Genomic DNA, 23,330 nt, shown 5'->3' with positions numbered 1-23,330 from the left:
CTCGGATGAAGTTTCTAGGTCTGTCAGACTCAGCAACACACCTGTGTTCATGGGTTTTCAACCTGATCACACAGGGCTTCCTCTCGCATCCTGATAGAAACTGAAAAACAATTCTAAAGCGACCTTAAGACAAATCTAACTACTCACTCACCAAGCAGTTGACGGATCTGGTAACTGTGACTGACGTGACAATACCAACTAAAGATCAGTTTCTAGTTTCCCTGCTGCAAACTGGTGTACACTTTGGAGTTATTTTAACCACACACCAATACTACAATGGACAATAACACAAGATTTGGTAAAAAAATATTTATTGACAATGGTATGTCTTCATGATATTTTCCACACTGATATTAAAAACAGGATCTGTTCCAAGAAACGTTTATCCCTGAACATGATTCAAATACAAATACAAACTATTTGTTATTCAAGGTACTTTGATCATAAAGCGACATTGGGAGTTAAAATTTAACAGCATTATTTCAACCATACAGCAACTAAAGTGACATAATGTTCTTCTTCGGATCTAATTGTGTAAATACATGCAAGCATATGAAGGTGAAGGGGGGGGAGGGGGGGGGGTGTTATTATTTTCCATAACATTGTATCAGTTAAAACGGGTCATGTAGATTTTGCCCTTTATACATTTATACACAAGTAATCAATAAACACCTATTTTTTCAAAAGTAATAAAAAAGAAAAAGAATTTCCCATCATATAATGGGTAGGCTTCTTGGTAGGATAAAGCTAATAGATACAAACTGTATCCACTGGAATCAATTACGTATAAACATGCAGTTTATATTAAAGATGAGCAGATACTACTTTAAGTGTTTACAAACAGCAACCTGTACATGTAGACCTTTGCAGTTTGGGGTCTTTACCTGAACTAAAAATAGTTGACTTTTGCTATAGATAATACATCATAAATTCTATTTTGTTTCATTTCGTTTCAGTTGGAACTACATGTAAATTACCAGTTGTCCGATTCACAAATCACAGAACTTGTGATGTACAGTTATGAGAGAGAGAATTTTCCACCTTAGAATGTAAGAATGACATGTGACAAAGAGGACAGTGTTTCCATTATATCATGGTGAGGAGGCTCACTAAATTCAACATTTGTTCGTAATACCGGATATCTACCATCCCAAAATGCACTCACAGGATAACCTCTATTGATTCAGAATATTTTTTAACCTCTCTTTGTTATATTTCTATTTTAGGGGATTTTATGAGGGATTTCTTAAATAATTAAAGAAAAAAATCAACCCTAACACACTTTGTAACATATCCATATTGTCTCCTTGCATACTGAACAAGAAAAACTATAAAACTAGAAATCAGACTACATGTAGTCTGGCAATAGTATGATATACAGAAGGTACCTGTAGTAACCGGACTTAGGGCTAAGCTACATGCCACTATTGAAAAGTTACCCAGCCTTTTCATATCCAAAAATTAAAGGAGAAAAGTATCTGAAATGCTGGATGGAAATAACAACTCATTGCCCCAAGGAAACTTTTCAACATTGAACAGCAAGTAATTAATATACAACTGAACAAATTTAAAGAACATCCAATTTCACATGACTATAGCTATTCTTTCATGGTTGGTCACCATTGCAACACAGCCATGCAATCATGAGTGTTCTTTAGCTTGTTTTGAGTGTATATAAAAATTACAGTAACATGAAACACGTAATAATAAAGAAAACTACTTCTAAAGTAGGCACACAGGTTTTGCATAATTACCCTTGGAGTATTTTAGCACAGTTAGCCTAGCAACAGCAGCAAGATGGTTAGAGGTGGCCTTCTGGGTAGCGTGGTTGCTTGTCACGCATGACCTGGGTTGGATGTCCCCATTGGTTCAATCTGTCAACCTACTGTGTCCAACATGACATGGCTGCTGGGGTGTTTAACACCCTAAATTGTGGGCCCAGTATTTAATTCAAAACACTAAAATAATCCTGGTTCAGTGCATGCCAGTATGGTACATACCAATTCAATGTATAAACCACCCCAGGCTCTCAGAAAACTCACAAATGGGGTTCTTATTAAAACCATGATCAAATCAACTCAAATTTGTTTTCAGAAATTGAGCGATAGTGGACAATCGGTGTTCGAATATCAATCAAATCATAGTTACAAGGCAATCATATACCCCTTCTGTGTGGCTGTTCTCTTAAGAAAATGGGCCCGTGACGATTCCGGGGTGGGTGGGTCTTCAAAAACCCATGCTTGTCGTAAAAGGCGACTAATAATAATGATATTAATCACTGGATTGTCTGGCCCAGACTTGATTATTGCTGGAATATTGCTGAGTGCGGCATTAAACAACAAACCAACCAACCAACCAACTTAAGAAAATGTCATATAAACAAGGATATTTGGATTGTCATTTAAAGTTTCAGTGTTTTAGTAGGGCATAAAGATTATTGGAGCATGGTGCTTAACATGGCAAATACAGTCAGTATGTTGAAATCCACACCCACTTGCCATGTACAATCTAACTCTAATGTCTGCTGAAACGGTGAACAATGACGAACAAATGACAGACCCTTTCAAAACTGGCAGCAGGACCCAAAATTGAGATACACAATATACGTCATGAGCTTACAAACTTACTTACACGAAGATAGTCCAAATGACATTATAATATCTGCAGGGGATGAGAAGTGTATGCGTAAACTGTCTTGTCACCACTGCTAAAATAATAAATACAATAATAAATACAACACTCCAACTGATGTAAACATTAAGTTGCTCATCGGATGCATTCAAATCCATGCGGATGGTTATATCTTTGTTTCAGCTTCACTGGCTTCACTGGCCTTGTGACTTCAGACTCCAGATTTCAGTTGTTGAAAATATATACATCAGACAATGAACGAAAATAACACTGTGCCATGAATTCAGGTCAGAAAAACCTTTCACATCAAGGACATTCCAAAATAGAAATTAGATCAGTTGTCTTAAAACCATAAACTAAAACACTGTTGCTGGCTCTACCAGCGTGATTCCCATACAGGCCTTGCTTGCCAACAGTATAAGGATCCATACCTAAATGTCAAGTTCCAAGTAGTGCCTATCAATCAATTCATTACAGTTGTAGGCTGTTTAAGTACCAGGACATAGCCCAAACACATCAAGCTAAATGCAAAACTGTTGCAAAAATCTCATAACTCACAGATTGTCTTAGTCAAAGTAGTGATATATACTACTCAAAAGCAGTTAAACATCACCCAATGTTTTCCCATTACTACAGTTGATCTGTCATGCCATGACAGGTTAACCACAGTCTGTGTAATATGAAAGAATATCAGCGTTCTTGAACTCCTTTTGAGTAGTTAATCACACACAATGGTATTTTCACCGGTGTCTGTGGGCTTGGTCAATATGATTTTTGTCAGTAGAATAAACCATTGAAACATTGCAATATCATAAACTGATCCACTGAGGCATGAACTGCTAATAACTCAATCTGAGAATCACAGGCAATACAAAACCAATCTAATCCATGACTAAAACAATTAAAACACTGATGATAGATGTGTCATATTCACATGGTACCGGTAATAGTTTCCGTATTAGGGAATGGACATCATTTATTATTGATGGGTTTGGGGGTGACTAAACAAAACTTGCACAAACTGAAAAGCATACAATCGAGTTATAACAAACATTCCTGCATGACAGACAAATATTTCTGCTTTCAGGTGAAAAGGATATTTTGGCACAAGGGTAGCACATAAAAAAGACCAGACCACTATTTTCTAGCTTTGATGAGAAAACGTTTCTTTTTACCTTACCATGTTCACCACTTGCTTTGATTTACCACTCACAAAAATCACACGAAAATATGAAAACATATAATTTTTATGATCTTTTTCTTAAAAATAAGATATACATTGTACAAATGATGTGAGGGGGGTTCTGCCAAATCAAGGAACACATGCATCTGATGAAACAGAAACCGAATTCTGACGCCATCATTATCAATATGTGCAGGTTGACTTCATTCAAACCATTAATTATTTCTTCTCCTGATACCAAAAACTCCAAATTCCCTCCCTCTTCAATACTATAAGACCAAGCCCAAAACATGCCTGACACAGGATGCTCTTCACCAGCTTACTCATCAGAGTTGCCTCCCCTCGAACCCTCACTTTCCTTCTCATTGATCTTTATCTCATGTTTCCAAGGCTGAATTATTTATTTTTAACAAGAGAGATTTGTTATAGTGTAATATCTGGACAATTCTTTCTTGGAATATTTGATGATAATGCCTACAGATTTTATTCTTTGTGTGTATTTTTGCATATGCTGTATCTGACTGTCTCTGAAAACAACAGTTGGTTAACCATTACAGAAAGGGGTGAGTTAGGTCGATTGACCATATATATGTCTGATGTCACAAAAAATATTATGAGGGATTGTTGGGCTTTTCTTGTGATTTGCTAAAATTTAAAGTCCTAATTCTCTGGGTGTCATGTATCATGTACCATACAGGTATTCAATCACTGAGCCTAGCATTGCATGTTAGAGTACGGATGAGACAGTACAGGTGGTATGGGATAAGTGTAGATCAGGTGCACGAGAAGACAAAGTCTAGTCCATGTAACGATAATGCCAGTTCTGGGATACGTTTGCAATATTTTGTATGAGGAGATATAATTTGAATTAATTAGAATATTTATACAGATACAACAGCTCTAAGACCCGCCCGTCCTTCCACTGTCAGACGATGTTTAGTGGACTTCAGGTTTGAGGAGGTTCAAGGGAGGTAACCTGATGGAGAGCACCCCCTGTTGGAGAAGCACGTTTTGGATCCTGTGTTATGGGAGTGAATGCGAGGGACTTTGCAAAATATTTGTATCAGGATAAGTATATTCATATCATGATAAATATTCTAATTTATGTAAAACAGTTCATGGCATATGAAGATAAACTTGAAGATACATTCTACTTACAATAGACATGCAGAAACACACTTAAATATTATTGCTGAAGCACATGACTGTGGGGGTTGATTCCACGAAGGATTTCAGCCATAAATTAGTTGAAAACTCTCATCACATTTTACAAACAACTACCCTGAGACAAAAATGTCAGTCAAAAATTTTAGGTCACTGCAACTATCATGAATATGGAGGTTGATAAATGTTATGAAAGCTAACTTGTTGTAGTCGATGGTGAGATATACATAACAATCGTTTCAAAACATAACACAGTTTCTCACTACAAGGCTGCATCATTCAGTCCACTGTAACTGATGGTGTCCAAGATTCCTTCAGTGGTCATATGGCAACATACAGCACTTTCCATTTGAAACATGATGATGAAAAGAAAACGTGTTCAAAACTACATCAACTGTGACAAGATTGACACTGATTGTCATTTCACTGGCAAGATCATTTAATCTGAGGCCATACTTTGTTTTAAACTGCTTTACAGATCCATTGACGCCCCATAATGAAACATGAGGGAAAAACATCTAAAGATATAATATTTCAAAGAAAATGAGGACAAAATATGTTAAACTGCAAGAAGTATGACAATGGTTTGACAAACAAGGTAACATATTCAGAAAACCTTTCAAGAAGATGAAAAGTCCTTAAATGTTATTATTTGTAATTTTCACCTTCCAAACAGGATTTTTCAAAATGAAATCTGAAAATCAAGACATATAACAAGTCTGACTAGACATGATAACAAAGAGATCAGATTCACCTGTGTTTGGTGGTGGATCGTAAGCACCAGGTATATCATGTTCTCAAGGTAGCTTGTGTCTCCCCTACTCCCAGTCACTCACTGTCATCAGAGTTGAAAATGTGATGATGATGATGATGATGATGATGATGATGATGATGATGATGTCGATGATGATGATACAAACAAACTTTCTAACTTTTTGTTCTTTAAAGTAAAAGATAAATAACCAACCTTTCAGAAAGATATAGTAAGAAGTAAGATGCCAGGGACTTATCTAGGATCTATAAACAGGACCTTTGGCAGATATAAATTTATTAAAGACCTCATTTTCTTACTTTAACATTGCATCAAATGATATAACGTACAATGAAGTTATTTCATTCTTTTCTCTTTGTTGTTGTTGTTGTTATTGATTGAAATAAAAAAGATCACATTTGCAAGGCTGAAATATTAGTTATCATAATGATCTGATTTAATATTGATTGGGAAATATGTCCTGATGTTTGCTGTAGACCTGGGGTCAAATATCGGCCTCTAAGAACACCTAGATTAATCCCTGGAAACCATTACTTTTGAACGCATGACTACACAAGGTTGTATACACAATTCTTCGGGACTATTATACACCGTAACTCAAATGTACTGTAGCAGTATGACCTCTACATGACTGAAGGTGCTCAGACCCAAAATGATAGATCACACTGTTTGATACAGAAAATATTACACATTCCTAATGATGGCAGTCGTTAAGGAGTGCTGAGACGGAAGTCTGTCTCGGATTCAGCGTCGGAGATATCGTCAGATGGAGGGGAGAAGTAATCCACGGAATCATGATCCAACAGTTCTGAGTCAGATATGTGAGAATCTCCTTCCACAAACTTGGCAAATCTAGAAACACAAGCCACAAATATATCCTTGAGGTATTCTCAGAATGTACATCTCTTCAACACAATTAACAGACTGTATCAGGAATCTTGATTCACGAAAATTAAAATGAGTAATTTATAGGTAATTCCTTTTTATATGGTATATCAAAGGCAATATTATCAGTGAGTTTTTTTCTCAATCAGTAGCCAAACCCTTTATCATACTCCTCAGAAGTAAAATGACAAAACCATTTAGTCAGGGGTTCCTGGAACAGCCATGCTCAGACCCAAGAGCATCTGCTCTCCTTACAGAGTCTCAGACATAAAAACAAGAAAAAGTGGTCTATTGATGCCAATATGAAGCTTGTGTCAATCAATGCCGAAACTGCTTGGATTTTGTGCACCTGTATTGGGGAGTACCGATCTTAGCAGCTATATCCAGTTATATCACAACCTGTAAGGATTGAATAAACTAGCCACCAGGATATGGATACATGCCTAGTTCCTTCCTCACCGCAGTGTACGAAATGAAGAGCCTACACTCTGCTGTCTGTCCATTTCAAATACCAAGTAATGGCACGAACAGGACCTAAACATCTATCCTAGTCTGTCAAACTCAAAGTGTGTGACAGTGACAGAACTACAATTGATGTCTCAGCTTCTGCACTACCAGTAATCCCCTACCTTCTTGTTGACACAAGTGATTTGGTTGGTTGGTTGGTTGTTTTACGCTGCAGCTATTAAAAGCTGTATGACGGCGGTCTGTAAAATAATCGAGTCTGGACCAGTCATTCCAGTGATTGACATCATGAGCATTGATCCACGCAATTGGGATTGATGACATGCATCAACCAAGTCAGTGAGCCTAACCACCAGATCCCGTTAGTCGCCTTTTACGACAAGCACAGTCGCCTTTTATGGCAAGCATGGGTTGCTGAAGACCTATTCTACCCCGGAATCTTCACGGGTCTTTTACCTCTGAGGAGTATGATAAAGAGTTTGGCTATTGATTGAGGGACTTGAGCTATCTCAGTGGTATTGGAAGATAGGATAAGTAACAAAGTACTGTGACATCAGTCTCAAAGAAACTAACTAACACATGTAACTTTTCCTCCAATGACAGTGGACATGTTGGATGTGAAGAAGTGAAAATGGCACTCCTTTCAGACACTTTCTAAATCTTCAGATATTTGAAGAATATAATTCAAATATTATGCTATACAAATTTTGTTAGCAGTGAGTGAGTATGGTTTTACACCACCTTTATCAATATTCCAGCAATGTCATGGCAGGAGACACCAGAAATGGGCTTCACACATTGTACCCATGTCGGGAATCGAACCCGGGTCTTTGGAGTGATTAGCAAAGGCTTTAACGACTAGGCTACCTGATCGCCCCTAGTAACCAAGAAACTCAGAAGAAAGTTCTTGGGCTTAACATGTCCAGATCAAACAAACATACATGGGATAAGCAATCACAGGCTTGTCTCAAATGTCTTTCTGTGGACAAAAAACTGGAAATGTCCACAGGAAGAAGCCCTTCAGTGGAGCCACTTATCATGGCAACAGTTGTATGGTTACTTGACATTTAACTTAGATAAACAACCTTCCATGTATAGCATACACTGGCACAGTGACTTAATCTTATTCTGGTCTGGTACATTCTATTAAGTTAAATTTGAAACACATAACCTCCAAGCCTGTTAGATTCTATGTCACTTGGCAATCAAACTGCTTTCCATGTCAGTCAGCACTGTTACCATGGTTACCTGGACGGGTGTTTCAAGCGACTGATGACTCTCCAGGAATCACACTCCGGGCTCTGACAGAAGGACCGTAGTTCCTCCAGGGCTTTCTCTGTTTCCACCTGACCCTGCATAATAAACTCATCCTCTGTCAGCAGGCGAATCTTCGGCCGGAAAAACCTGTACCTGCACAACAAACATCACATTTACATGTCAAGGAGTTAGGGCTGGGATGAGTCCAAATTTACTACCTAGGTACCCAACCCCCTATTACCCGACCCTACCCGGGTACCCAATGTAGGTCTAAGGAGATGTCTCAAAATGTCCGATTGGGAACATTTTTAGGATAGACCTGGCCAAACGTATTTAGATACATGTATTAAATGATCTGGTCATTCATACACTGAAGTTGAATTAAGTTATATCTTTATTCAACCATATAAAAAATCAGAAGGAATGGGTGCATAGTCAGAAAGAAATGCGAACATTAGTGACTTGTAGTGTAACCATAGAGTACTAGATAATTTTTGCCATTAAATAATACATCACGTGACTAACCACGGGTCCGGGTAGTCCTGTGGGTACCCGGGTCCTACTCAGCACCCACCCGACCCAGGTACCTGAGTTACCCGTCCCAGCCCTACAAGGAGGATTCTCTGGAAACTCAACTGGGATATGATGACATGCATCAACCAAGTCATGGAGCCTGACAACCCAATCTGTTAGTCACATCAACAAGCAGGGGTAGCTGAACACCTATTCTACCCCGGATCTTCACGGGGAAACGCATAAAAATGCTTAACTAACTTAAGAGATACATAAATATACAACAACGGAATGTTTTATAGTAAAGTATGTATTTGAATCCCCCTATGTGAATGAACACAAAAGAGGATAACAAGAGAAAAACAAATGTTTGCATATGAATGTACAAGATTTAAATCCTGTGATTCTAAATTCACCAAATACATTCCTTCAAGGGCCAAAATAAATTAATTATTAGATTCTCATCCCGTCCAGCCTCACTAGAAAACACCTCGCCTCAGTAAACATTGTCACTTGTATCACTTGTTATCAGTTCTGTGTTATGAAGTAAGTACCACATATACATGTAGCATTATGGATACAGATAAATATCAACCCATGAAGCTACTATAATCTGTACAGGGTATTTGTGATGCTGTAATTGTCAGGCTCCGTTGTATATGATCAAGACCTCCAGTTTTAACATTCCTGGAATTGTATTGAAGCTAATACGTCTCTAAGACTGTAACCGTCAAAAGAATAGTTGTTTGGCTTTAGCTCATGGGAAGTTGGTGGACAGTGATTTCTGAGACATGAGTTAATTTAGCATTTCTGTTACACCGTTTTGAGAGTGAAGTTTGAAAAAATCATCCTTGGAAAAATAACAACCAAAAACGAATTGATTTTAATTTGACAGGCAAAGATAATGCTGCACAAAGTTTGTTACTTGTATCGCAAATTTGTTGTTGTACTGATGGCCCGAACCTAAATATTTCCCCTCCCAGAAATAACACACATTCTTAATGTTCTTGTAAATATCTACCACATAGTTTAGAAAACATTGAACTCGGCCCTCAGTATCGTGATAAATGGATTAAGGCAAAATATATTCAATATTAATTTGAAAACCAGCGACAAAACCCTTCAGATATGCATGAGAAATCCCTGCTAAAAGCTGAGTCGATTGTACAATTCCATTTATATCATGAACATGTGGCAATGAACTACTATAAAATAATGATGATACCAGATGATGGTGGTGAGGTGACCTTTGGTTTAACTTGGAAATGTCCTCCACATGTCAACCATAACTCTTTCTGAAAGCTTCACGGGGGCCTTGAAGGTTGTAACCTTGACCAAACAACTTACCGTATTCGACGTAATAAGCGCCCCGCTCTAATAAGCGCCCACGGCGATATTTGCTAATATATTGGCCAGTGAACAATCCTAATTAGCACCCCTTCCGATTGATCAATGTACACAAGACTTATTTATTCGCGTTTAATACGCACTAGTGTGTTATATGCACACTTAATTATGGGCAATTAAATTCTGGGAAAATATATCTGTCGTACATAAACATTTCAGGCTGTCAGCATAAACCATGAAATTTATCTTTTAACTCTGCTTTTTTTCTCCACTAAAATAATATTCTAATAAGAGCCCCCTATTTCTAATTTTGAGATCGCCCTTGGCGCTTATTACGTCGAATACGGTATGCGCCTGAGTCATAAGATGATAAACATGATAAAGGGAGAGCTGACTATTTGAAAGTGGAAGTCATCCCTATTGTCATGCAGTATTGAGGCAACATTTGTCATGGATATATCTGATCATGACACAGATGAGGTGGTTTCACTGATCTCCTTTATTTCTAGTTCAGGTGGGTAAATGAGTGGAAGGGACTTGGCTATCATGGCTATTATCGATATATATGAAGCTTAAGGATACAATTAGGGGGTGTGAGCAGGTTTTCCCCAAAAAGAGGAGAACTGTTGGGGGGTCACATTCACTTATAGACTAAAAGACAACTTTATCTTAAAAACAAGCCATCTTCTGAGTATTTACAATTTCTGTGTGATGCCAGCCCCCACGTGATAGAAAACCTATGATGTCCGAAAACCTATGATTCAACGATAAAAGTATTGTGTCATGAATAATAATAAAGGCATATTATAATGCTAAAAAGCTCTGATCAAAAACAGGACAATCCGCGATGGTTGTCCAGAAACATGATAATATTTTTCGTAGTATTTTTTAAAAATCTTTGATTATATTTTTACGAGGACTACTGTTATAAAAAACCCGATTTTCTGCGTTTCCGCGGAGATTTCACATCCCTGCAATTAAGTGTGGGATCACACCTAAACATGCTGAAGGTAATCTCTAAATTATCAGACACTAGCTTCGAGCTTGGTGCTCTCGCCGGACTGATGTGGTTAGGTTAGGATCCTCCTTTTATACATGTATATTACCAGTGGTCCCGTATTGGCACACCGGTAGTAATTTAACTGGTGGTTGATAGTTTTCGGTGAGCCAGTGGACCAGTGGACAGACACCAGGGTCGCTTGGGCGCATGTACCCATGGACCAGCTGTGGACCAGTGGACAGACTCCAGGGTCGCTTGGGCGCATGTACCCATGGACCAGCTGTGAACCAGTGGACAGACCCCAGGGTCGCTTGGGCGCATGTACCCATGTACCCATGGACCAGCTGTGGACCAGTGGACAGACTCCAGGGTCGCTTGGGCGCATGTACCCATGGACCAGCTGTGGACGAGTGGACAGACCCCAGGGTCGCTTGGGCGCATGTACCCATGGACCAGCTGTGGACCTGTGGACAGAACCCAGGGTCACTTGGGCGCATGTACCCATGGACCAGCTGTGGACGAGTGGACAGACTCCAGGGTCGCTTGGGCGCATGTACCCATGGACCAGCTGTGGACCAGTGGACAGACCCCAGGGTCGCTTGGGCGCATGTACCCATGGACCAGCTGTGGACCAGTGGACAGACCCCAGGGTCGCTTGGGCGCATGTACCCATGGACCAGCTGTGAACCAGTGGACAGACCCCAGGGTCGCTTGGGCGCATGTACCCATGGACCAGCTGTGAACCAGTGGACAGACCCCAGGGTCGCTTGGGCGCATGTACCCATGGACCAGCTGTGGACCAGTGGACAGACTCCAGGGTCGCTTGGGCGCATGTACCCATGGACCAGCTGTGGACCAGTGGACAGACTCAAGGGTCGCTTGGGCGCATGTACCCATGGACCAGCTGTGGACCAGTGGACAGACTCCAGGGTCGCTTGGGAGCATGTACCCATGGACCAGCTGTGGACCAGTGGACAGACTCCAGGGTCGTTTGGGCGCATGTACCCATGGACCAGCTGTGGACCAGTGGACAGACTCCAAGGTCGTTTGGGCGCATGTACCCATGGACCAGCTGTGGACCAGTGGACAGACCCCAGAGTCGCTTGGGCGCATGTACCCATGGACCAGCTGTGGACCAGTGGACAGATCCCAGGGTCGCTTGGGCGCATGTACCCATGGACCAGCTGTGGACCTGTGGACAGACTCCAGGGTCGCTGGGGCGCATGTACCCATGGACCAGCTGTGGACCTGTGGACAGACCCCAGGGTCGCTTGGGCGCATGTACCCATGGACCAGCTGTGGACCTGTGGACAGAACCCAGGGTCACTTGGGCGCATGTACCCATGGACCAGCTGTGGACCAGTGGACAGACCCCAGGGTCGCTTGGGCGCATGTACCCATGGACCAGCTGTGGACCAGTGGACAGACTCCAGGGTCGCTGGGGCGCATGTACCCATGGACCAGCTGTGGACCAGTGGACAGACCCCAGGGTCGCTTGGGCGCATGTACCCATGGACCAGCTGTGGACCTGTGGACAGAACCCAGGGTCGCTGGGGCGCATGTACCCATGGACCAGCTGTGGACCTGTGGACAGACCCCAGGGTCGCTTGGGCGCATGTACCCATGGACCAGCTGTGGACCAGTGGACAGACCCCAGGGTCTCTTGGGCGCATGTACCCATGGACCAGCTGTGGACCAGTGGTGGGAACCCATCGTATCAGCGGTGAAGTGATGACATGTACCGTTTGGAATACTGCTGGTATAGAATGAAGTTTTGTGGTTGTACGAATACTTTAGTGAATAAAGATGCGTCATGAGTTTAATTTGGTGTTCTGTCTTTTGTTTACAGCCACATAGATCGATTGTCATTGGAATGAGTGGTGTGTTTGCTATCAATAGTGCTTTACTGTGGTTGGCTAGGGTGTGAGTGAGTGTAGGGACAGTATGTGTCTCGACTGTGATTGAAGGAGTGAACCTGTGGTCAGAGGTGATCCAATAAAACAACAAACCTTGATAATGCACTGATGAATATTTAGTGGTGGTCCCGTGAGGTTGGTCTACTATAGGGCAGACATTCCTCTTGGGATTTCACGGCTGGTTATGCTGGGAGTGTTATTCTTGTCACATGAGGGCATCAATTTCCACAAGGGCAGGGAAAATTGAGACCAAAAAACTTTTTTGATGTGAGAATGAAAATTCCATCTTCCCGAGGTAAGGGAGTTAACTGTCTGTAAAAGTCCAGTTTCCACCCTTGCCGGAACCTAGGCTGGAATAATGGAGTTATATTTTGGCTGGAATTTTTTTTTGGCAGGAGTTGCAAAGAAATATACCGTCAACTGGGCGTTGACAGATATCAGCGTTAAAAATTGGCCCTAGTCCTGTAGTCCTTGCCAAACTGCCCAACAGTTAGGGTACCGGGTATTATAAGCATGATAAGGACTTGTAGAAATGTGCCATTTTAAGGGTATTGCTATACATTATCATTAAAAGGACTAGTGGACTAGTGGACTAAAACAGTTTGTTTCTATCGCCTCTATTTTAAAAACTTTTCATGTGTTAATGAAGATGCTCACATGATTTGATGCACTTCACGAGGTAAGACCCTTTATTACAATTTTGATCTTGATCATCGATCAGATCGTCTTGACTGGACGTGCCATTTTGTTCGAAGCAAATGCAAATGATATAAGAGGTGGAATCTGATTGGTCAATAAAGAGGGACATAAAAGGGCATAACTCGTAATAGCCACGGGTGGCACTACCATCAAGCCTGGAAATTCCAGCTTAGTACGGCACGGGTGGAAGCTGGAATTTTGGAGTCAGTTGACTCCCTTGCCTCAGGAAGATGGAAAATTCAGGGCAGGAGGGATATTGGAAACACAAAATAATACAGACTGCATTAGACAATCCCCAGGAGTTAATAGTTTAAGAGTTTTCTTCTAACACATAAGAACAAAAGGTCCTCCATATCACACAAAATATCAACCATCAACAAAAGAAAAATAATCAACAAGAACAAGTTTACTTTGACAGGAAACAGGGACATATGTGAAGCTACTGCAAGACTTACCTAAATGATGTGAATCCTGTGACAATTCTCCTGGGGAACTTATACACAGACAGCACAATGATCATGATTGCAATTGATGCTTCTGGAATCTGTGTCCCAATGTATATAAACCATAGTCCAACAAGCTGCAATGTCCACGTCACCAAGTTGAGAGACCTTGGATCTTTGATAGGGCCGTATCTGTACACGACTGCGAAGCTCACAAGCCCTGTGGCTAAGACATAACCCAGGGCAATGTGCCAGTGATTCTGTAGGATATCATTGAATTTGTGGGACACTTTCTGAAGGATGAACATAGAGGCTGATCCACTCACTAGCATGACTCCATACCCTAAGGTCTTTAATCTCTGAAACAAATACAAAGCATTTTAGCTGAATCGTTCAAATAGTTCTGGAGAAATGAACATATTTTTAAGTCCCAAATTGGTTGCCGATCATGATGCCTTGAGTGAGTGAGTGAGTGAGTGAGTGAGTATGGTTTTACGCCACTTTTAGCAATATTCCAGGAATATCACTGCGGGGGACACCAGAAATGGGCTTCACACATTGTACCCATGTCGGGAATCGAACCCGGGTCTTCGGCGTGACGAGCGAACGCTTTAACCACTAGCCTACCCGACCGCCCCTGATGCCATAGAGAAACCTGAAATTACATGGGGTCATCATCATGATCACATGTTCAAAATTCCTCCTTTCTGGTCCTCTTGGTTTTTGCGAAAATATAGAAGAAAATTGAAATGTCATAGATTTGAAGACTGGGACATAATATTCAATAAATGAATGCCTGTTTCTCAATGTAGACTTCTATGAAAATAGTTCTTCACTCTTCCATCTTCCTGAGGCAAGAGAGTTAACTGACTTTAAAAGTCCAGTTTCCACCCTTGCCGAACTAGGCTGGAATTACTGGGCTCGATCGTAGCGCCACCAGCGGCTATTACCAGTTATGTCCCTTCTAAGCCTCTCCTATGGACCAATCAGATTCCACCTATCGTATCACTTGCGTTTGCTTCGCACAAAATGGTGGCGCCCAGTCAGGACGATCTGATCGATAATCAAGATCTATATTGTGATACAACAGGTCTTACATCGTGAAATGCATCAAATCACGTGAGCACCTTGATTAAAAACATGAAAGGATTTGGAAAATATCTGCTGACAACGAGTTGGTGGTGCACATGCTTTGCAATGGATCGAAATCTGCACGACGGGTTTCTATTTCGGTGCGCAATGCATAGTCAGTGGACTATGCATAGGCTCGTTAGTCCAGCGAAAATGTAACTCCATAATACCAGCCTAGTTCGGCAAGGGTGGAAACTGGACTTATATAATCAGTTGCCAAGTCTATCTGGCCTGTACTGTTTTGACTACCAAGTCTATCTGGCCTGTACTGTTTTGACTACCAAGCCTGTATGGCCTGTACTGTTTTGACTACCAAGTCTATCTGGACTGTACTGTTTTGACTACCAAGCCTGTATGGCCTGTACTGTTTTGACTACCAAGTCTATCTGGACTGTACTGTTTTGACTACCAAGCCTGTATGGCCTGTACTGTTTTGACTACCAAGTCTATCTGGCCTGTACTGTTTTGACTACCAAGTCTATCTGGCCTGTACTGTTTTGACTACCAAGTCTATCTGGACTGTACTGTTTTGACTACCAAGCCTGTATGGCCTGTACTGTTTTGACTACCAAGTCTATCTGGCCTGTACTGTTTTGACTACCAAGTCTATCTGGACTGTACTGTTTTGACTACCAAGCCTGTATGGCCTGTACTGTTTTGACTACCAAGTCTATCTGGACTGTACTGTTTTGACTACCAAGCCTGTATGGCCTGTACTGTTTTGACTACCAAGTCTATCTGGACTGTACTGTTTTGACAACCAAGTCTATCTGGACTGTACTGTTTTGACTACCAAGTCTATCTGGACTGTACTGTTTTGACAACCAAGTCTATCTGGACTGTACTGTTTTGACTACCAAGTCTATCTGGACTGTACTGTTTTGACTACCAAGCCTGTATGGCCTGTACTGTTTTGACTACCAAGTCTATCTGGACTGTACTGTTTTGACTACCAAGTCTATCTGGCCTGTACTGTTTTGACTACCAAGCCTGTATGGCCTGTACTGTTTTGACTACAAAGTCTATCTGGACTGTACTGTTTTGACTACCAAGCCTGTATGGCCTGTACTGTTTTGACTACCAAGTCTATCTGGCCTGTACTGTTTTGACTACCAAGTCTATCTGGACTGTACTGTTTTGACTACCAAGCCTGTATGGCCTGTACTGTTTTGACTACCAAGTCTATCTGGACTGTACTGTTTTGACTACCAAGCCTGTATGGCCTGTACTGTTTTGACTACCAAGTCTATCTGGACTGTACTGTTTTGACAACCAAGTCTATCTGGACTGTACTGTTTTGACTACCAAGTCTATCTGGACTGTACTGTTTTGACAACCAAGTCTATCTGGACTGTACTGTTTTGACTACCAAGCCTGTCTCGCCTGTATTGTTTTTACTTCCAAGCCTGTCTCGCCTGTATTGTTTTGACTACCAAGCGTATTGTTTTTAATACCAAGCCTGTATGGCCTGTTCTGTTTTGACTACCAAGCCTGTCTCGCCTGTATTGTTTTTACTACCAAGCCTGTCTCGCCTGTATTGTTTTTACTACCAAGCCTGTCTCGCCTGTATTGTTTTGACTACCAAGCCTGTCTCGCCTGTATTGTTTTGACTACCAAGCGTATTGTTTTGACTACCAAGCCTGTCTAGCCAGTACTGTTTTGACTACCAAGCCTGTCTAGCCAGTACTATCTTGACTAGCAAGTCTATCTGGCCTGTACTATTTTGACTAGCAAGCCTATCTGGCCTGTACTATCATGACTAGCAAGCCTGTCTGGCCTGTACTGTTTTGACTACCAAGTCTGTCTTGCCTGTACCAACATGACTACCAACCCTGTCTAGCCAGCACTATTGTGACTACCAAGTCTGTCCAGTCTGTATTGTCTAGCTAGTACTTTTATGACTACCAAGCCTGTCTGGCCTGTACTATTTTGACTACCAAGCCTGTCTAGCCAGTACTGTTTTGACTACCAAGCTTGTCTGGCCAGTATTGAGACTGACTATCATCTGGCACACCTACCTGTGGCATAAATCTGTTAAGGATGAAGACAATGATGAGAAGTGAGGCAAACACGCCCACTGATATACCAGTACCATAGTGAAGGGCCACATTTCTGGAAATTACAAAAAGAGATACATTTACATTCTTAAAACAAGTATGAGACCACAACAGTGCACAATGACTACTCTGTACATTACTTAATGAACAAGACTCATTAACGGCTTGAACAAATCCAATAGCATAGCATTATGGAAGGTAAGGCATTGAAAAGAACAATTATTATTTTTGTACAACTGGTGTTGGTATAATGCAGAATCGAGCATGGGTTTAACGTCGCATCCAAGATCATTGCACTTATAGCGGGGTGCATGTGTGTGTGTGTGTGTGTGTGTGTGTGTGTGTGTGTGTGTGTGTGTCTGCTTGTACTAGTTCGGACTAATGCTGATTTATAGTGCTAGCTCACTGAGATACCATGCTGCAGTTTAACATGAATACCCCACTCAGACACAGTATACTGACTCTTAGTGGACCAGTCCTGGTTTTAGCCCCTTTATGCCGAGCACCAGACAGGGTAACAACAAGTACCATCTTTTAACGTCTTTTGGTATGACGCCGCCGGGGATCGAACCCCGAACATTCCGCTCTCTGGGCGGACGCTCTACCACTAGACCACGGAGGCGGTCCGCCATTGAAAGGAAAACCTTTTAGTGATATCCTGTTGTAGTGAGCGAGTGAGTAATGAATTTATTATAAAAAAATCTTCATAACTTCTTGGCCAATATGAAACGATGCAGATGAGGAAAATATGAGTGAGTGAGTGAGTGAGTTGGGTTTAACGCTGCTTTGAACAGTATTCAAGTCACATCTCGGCATGTCTGCTTAATGCTTAAAAACCGAAGTGATGCAAGTCTCCAACATTCACGACTGCTCTGAGATCCACAAGTATGGGTATGGTGCTGACAAACCTAAAACATGTCTCAAGGCAACTGGAATTCAAACCCACAATCATAGGTTTATGACATGTCAAATAGGGGTACAATCACGATACAATATGTATCACAATACACACGTCAGGATATGATACTTATATCGCAATACGCATATTTACGTCAAATCACGTGGAAACTTCTTGATAAATATTTCAGAGTAGGTTCCAAAGGAAAAGCTAGCTGTAGAGACATTTTTGTAGCAGCCATCTTTAATAGTGAATTGAAAAGACAATTACAACACATTTTACCATATTTTACTTACAAAAATGCTGGACTGGGAGATGGGTGTCATTAAACAAGTAGTAAGTAATATATTTAAGAAAGTGTATCTTCTTGTATCGACACAGGAAAAAATATATCCTGCATAGATCATCGCATGAAAATTCATGATGCACCAGAGCATTGTTTCACCCCTAGTGTCCAAGGATGCAACTCTGCACAGCGAATGGCAGCGCCTTAGACGACAAGGCCACCCATGCCCCCAATGTGATGTAATGGAAAGTATTCATTGCAACATGTTACAAGTTTTATCAAGTTCATCATGATGTTGATAACACTGCACATTACCTGCTCCAGGATTTGGCATAGAAGAAGATGACAACGCCAAGGCCAACAAAGAAGACAAACCATAATTCAGGATCTGCATTGTAGAAAAAGGAAAATTAGACCCCAAAACCTTTGTTAACATCATTTAGATGACTCAAGGTCACTGCATAGTGAGTGAGTGATTTGGGTCTAACACAGCGTCGAACAGTATTTCAGTCAGAATTCATCACGTCATAAGGTACATGTTAAAACCCACAAGCACGGTTTGGTGCTAACAAACTCAGGATCATTACTGAGATATAAATGGGAATTGAACCTGCAAACTGTGGATCCTGGCTTACAAGATGATCTTCACAGTAACAGACCCCCTATTATTTGACCCTACCCAGGTACCCGCTGTAGGTCTAAAGAGTTGTGTACAAATTGTCTGATTGGGAATTGTCTTATTAGAGCCTTGGCAAAACCTATTCAGATACATGTATAAAATGATCTGATCATGCATACACCGAAGTTGACTGCAGTGTTATCTTAACTCAAACCTGAAAGTCAGAAGGAATGTGTGCAATGCAAACATTAGTCACTCAAAGTGTAGGGGCGATTGCGTAGCCTAGTGGTTAAAGGGTTCGGTCGTCACACCGAAGACCTGGGTTCGATTCCCCACATGAGTAAAAGCCCAATTCTGGTGTACCCCGCTGTAATATTGCTGAAATATTGCTAAAAGCAGCGTAAAACAACACTCACTCACTTAAAGTTTAACCGTGGAGTTTGATTGTTATTGTCATTGTACAAGATATCACTTGACAAACCACAGGTCCAGGTAGTCCTGTGGGTACCCGGGTATTTCTCAGGACCCTCCCAACCCTTGTACCCGAGTTATCCATCCCATATCATGGTTATGTTTACAAACAAGCAATGATTATTGTGATGCTGAAACCACTTCCCTCAGCTAAATTGTTTGGTTTGTCAATTTGAAGTTCTATTTCATTTCAACTATCATGTAAATAATATAGTGAGAATGAATGGAAGAAGTTAAGTGATTTTCCATTAGTCTGCAATCTTAAACATGTTAAACCAATCTGATTAAACGAAGTGAAATTCATCTGTGAAATATAAACTTAGTCTTAAAATTAAAAAGCCTTTCCCAATTAACAATAACAGCATTCCCAAAGACATACACACACATATAAATGTCACTACATTAGGGGTTTTGGGGTAAATTTCAAGATTCTTGTAATGGCCTTTTGCACAATGGGGGCAGTGATCACAATGGGAGGGTAACAAAGAGTCAGGCTCTGGGAAGGAGCCTGGGCCTGAAATAGATAAGGGAGGCAACTCTGTATAAGCGAGACATGGCTCCTCACAGGTCTCTCAGCCATCTGTGGCTTCACAGCTAAACCTGCTAACTGAAGCATGAAAATAACTTTAAAAAATAGCAAGCTCTGGCAACTTGCTAAACATAACTCATAAGACAGCGAGTGAATGGTGCCAAAGATAAATAATCACCTCATGCAGTTGGAAAACCTTCTATTATTCACCATATTCACATTCACTAGGACAAAACAGCTGATGATTAGGAAGATATTTAAAAATACTTTATTCACAAAAAACATACTTACTCTTTATTTTGAACTCAACCGTGTAATGCTTGTCAGAGGCAATGCCAAGACAGCTTACATTGAAAGGTAAGAAAGAGAACTCTTCCTTAATTCTCCACCAGTTCCACAGACTGAAGTAGCTGGACTTGTGGCGCTCCTTCACGTCGGTAAAGTTGTCACCATACACAAAACTAAACTCCTGGTGCAGCTCAGACTCCAGGACTCGGATCTGGAATCACCACCGCTGTTATGAACAAACCTACTTTTTCAAAAGATGTAATTTATAACAAACATAACTTTGAGACAAAGTTCTTATTTCAATTCTGCTAATATATAGATGAATGCAATTAAATACACGTTTTGAAGTGATAATAGTTCAACATGCTCGTGTTAGTAGGTAAGCAATAACTCATTATCTCTGCTCCAAAACCATCTGAAGAGTTGACATGGTTGAAGGCCTCCTATTCGTTGAGCACCATGTTTCACTCCATATATTCAACAGTATACAGGAAAATCATGTATCTTGTCAACCATCATACTAAGACATGATCATGTGATATGGTCCCTGATTCAGTTTACCTTAGGATTCAGCCAGAGTCTGTACCACTCCTTTTTGTAACCTTGATGACAGAAGACAAACAGTCGTTGTTCCAATACATTCTTACTCTTCTCCACATTAAGTTTAGCATCTTGCTCTCCCAACACGTAACCTGGAATATATTATGCCATTTCATAAGCATCAGGATCTCATCTACACATTTTCATAAGTATTTTTTTAAAAATATTTATTTGAACTTCTAAATTTCGACTAATGATAAAAAGTAAAACAGATTTATGACGATGAGTAGAGTTTGAACTAATATTTCTTTATCATTGTTCATAATGCTGTAAGTGTTCTATTTGAAGTACTGTGCTAAACCATTCTGGAAAAGGATTCAGTTTGAGTTTCCAACAAAGATTTTTTAATGGAGAATAACACTGATAGTAGACTTGCACACTATCCAAACCAATTTACATTAAGAATAATAAATTCCCTCGTATTGCCTCTGCCATAGGAACATTTTAGACGGATGCATAAAGAGACTCTGTGAGACAGCACGATAAAGGTTCCTTAACTTGAGAAACTCGCATTCATAATTCATTATTTTTTGTTTTGCGATGATAGCTTCGCAAATCCATTTATCTTACATGTAGTATTAGAAGCTTTTTTCTTATTCTTACAATGGTTACACATAGGACAGTCTGTACTGTGCATTCATCTAATGATCTATCCATATGACTGTCAATTTATCACACGTACATCTCTTCTAAATACGGCAAAGGTGCTCTTGACATTCCTTTCTTCCCTGAGAGATGATTTTGCACAGAAAATAAGATTAAGTTCATTAGGAAATAAATATTAAATTCATTGTTTTCTGAATTATGCATGCTTGTTAATGAGGTGCTAATGACCCATTAAACGAGCACTGATTACATGTAATAGTGCTAGTGGTCCAGTTGTAGAGCGTCAGCTAATTAACGCATTAATTAGATTAGCCCCCACAGTGCGAATTGGATCTGAAAAATAGCACCCGGTAAAGTGCACTACTCCCTATTAAATTTATACTAATGATGATTTGTTGTTTAACTACAATAACACATTTCTGATATATAATATTGCATGTATGATGTACATATTCCAAAATATTGCTAATCAATGGAAAAGACTACAAAAACAAATCCCTGAACAAACAATCAAACAACAAATATTATAGTCCTTCTCAAAATGCATATTATGTTTCTAGGATTGTCAGGACCATATCCGTGGGTTTCACTGAAGTGGTTAATGTCTGAGACCTGCATCACTTCAGGCTTTCCTCCCACATTAAGCTGACAAGCCACGATATAACTGGAATACTGTTAAAAGCGGTGTTAAACCCAACTCACTCACTCAACAGGGGTAGAAACTAACAGTTATAGTCAACTGGTCCTTACAATGATAACATATAGAAAAACCCTTAAAATTGGCAAATTTCTACTCGTCCTTATGATACCTTAACTATTGGACGGATTTGCAAAGACTATAGGACTAGTGCCAATTTCTAACGCTGCTCAAAATGCAGACACAAAACATGTAAGATTTTTATGAAGTATCCCATATGCATATTGGTTTAGGCCTACACTTGTATCCAAGCAATTACAAACAAAAGTCAGCATTCAACACAAATAGTCTGCATGGATTATAATGGACGTTTTCATCAAGATTCATTTCGATCTCCCACTGAAGTGCTTGGGAGACGTCAGGTTTGATACATTGTTTGCTGATCGGAGCCTGACCAAGATTACTTTTAGTTTCATTGTGGATAAATAACACATCGACATTGTAAGATTACTGTATACATTATGCACTAGCTAACATGACCTATCAGACACGTGATTGACATTTAGACGGCAAGTATAAAATTGCTACAACAATTTCACATGATTTGGAAACTTTGGGCGTCGACTAGAATCTCGGGTTCTAACCTAATCTGTAAACTCTACAACTTTGTTTTATAACACTGTTATGGAAAGAACGGTTATTCTTACATCCTTTTTGACCGTTATGCATCGCTGTTTGACACTCATTTAACCAGTCCTGACGTTGCATGCTAACTTTAAAAGTTAGCATGCAAAATATAAATAAGAGAAGATTCACTGCGCCTACACTCGAGTTGAGCGCCATTATTGATAATCTCTAAACCCCAAAATCATGAGTTTTTCAATCAAAGAGCCGCCAGTGTAAAAATACGGAATTGTCATAGAAAACTTATCC

The 23,330-nt window shown here is 40.4% G+C and overlaps 1 protein-coding gene across 1 annotated transcript; it reads right to left on the bottom strand.

Moving 5' to 3' along the window:
* Window positions 1-1,007: 1,007 nt before the first annotated feature.
* Window positions 1,008-23,239, bottom strand: LOC124135839 (nuclear envelope integral membrane protein 1-like). Its single transcript, XM_046501452.2, has 8 exons — window positions 23,105-23,239; window positions 21,116-21,246; window positions 20,558-20,765; window positions 18,963-19,035; window positions 17,425-17,518; window positions 14,288-14,634; window positions 8,349-8,510; window positions 1,008-6,602 (listed from the first exon to the last, which is right to left on the bottom strand). Exons 1-8 carry the CDS (start codon window positions 23,184-23,186, stop codon window positions 6,461-6,463), a joined length of 1,239 nt encoding a protein of 412 aa, XP_046357408.2. The 5' UTR covers window positions 23,187-23,239; the 3' UTR covers window positions 1,008-6,460.
* Between the last annotated feature and the right edge of the window lie 91 nt (window positions 23,240-23,330).

This window comes from Haliotis rufescens, unplaced genomic scaffold, assembly GCF_023055435.1.
Source record: "Haliotis rufescens isolate VD_foot unplaced genomic scaffold, xgHalRufe1.0.p SCAF_4, whole genome shotgun sequence".
NCBI classification, from domain to species: domain Eukaryota; kingdom Metazoa; phylum Mollusca; class Gastropoda; order Lepetellida; family Haliotidae; genus Haliotis; species Haliotis rufescens.
Note: the sequence above shows the minus strand (reverse complement) of the source record. Positions and strands in the feature narration are given on the sequence as shown.

Bases quoted from the DNA above. Each gene is read 5' to 3' on its own strand.
- LOC124135839 (XM_046501452.2), bottom strand. From the start codon at position 23,186: ATGCTAACTTTTAAAGTTAGCATGCAACGTCAGGACTGGTTAAATGAG. The intron at 14,635-17,424 runs GTAGGTGTGCCA...TATTTGTTTCAG, and splicing joins TTAACAGATTTATGCCACAG to AGATTAAAGACCTTAGGGTA. The intron at 6,603-8,348 runs GTAACCATGGTA...TTGTGTTTCTAG, and splicing joins CGCTTGAAACACCCGTCCAG to ATTTGCCAAGTTTGTGGAAG.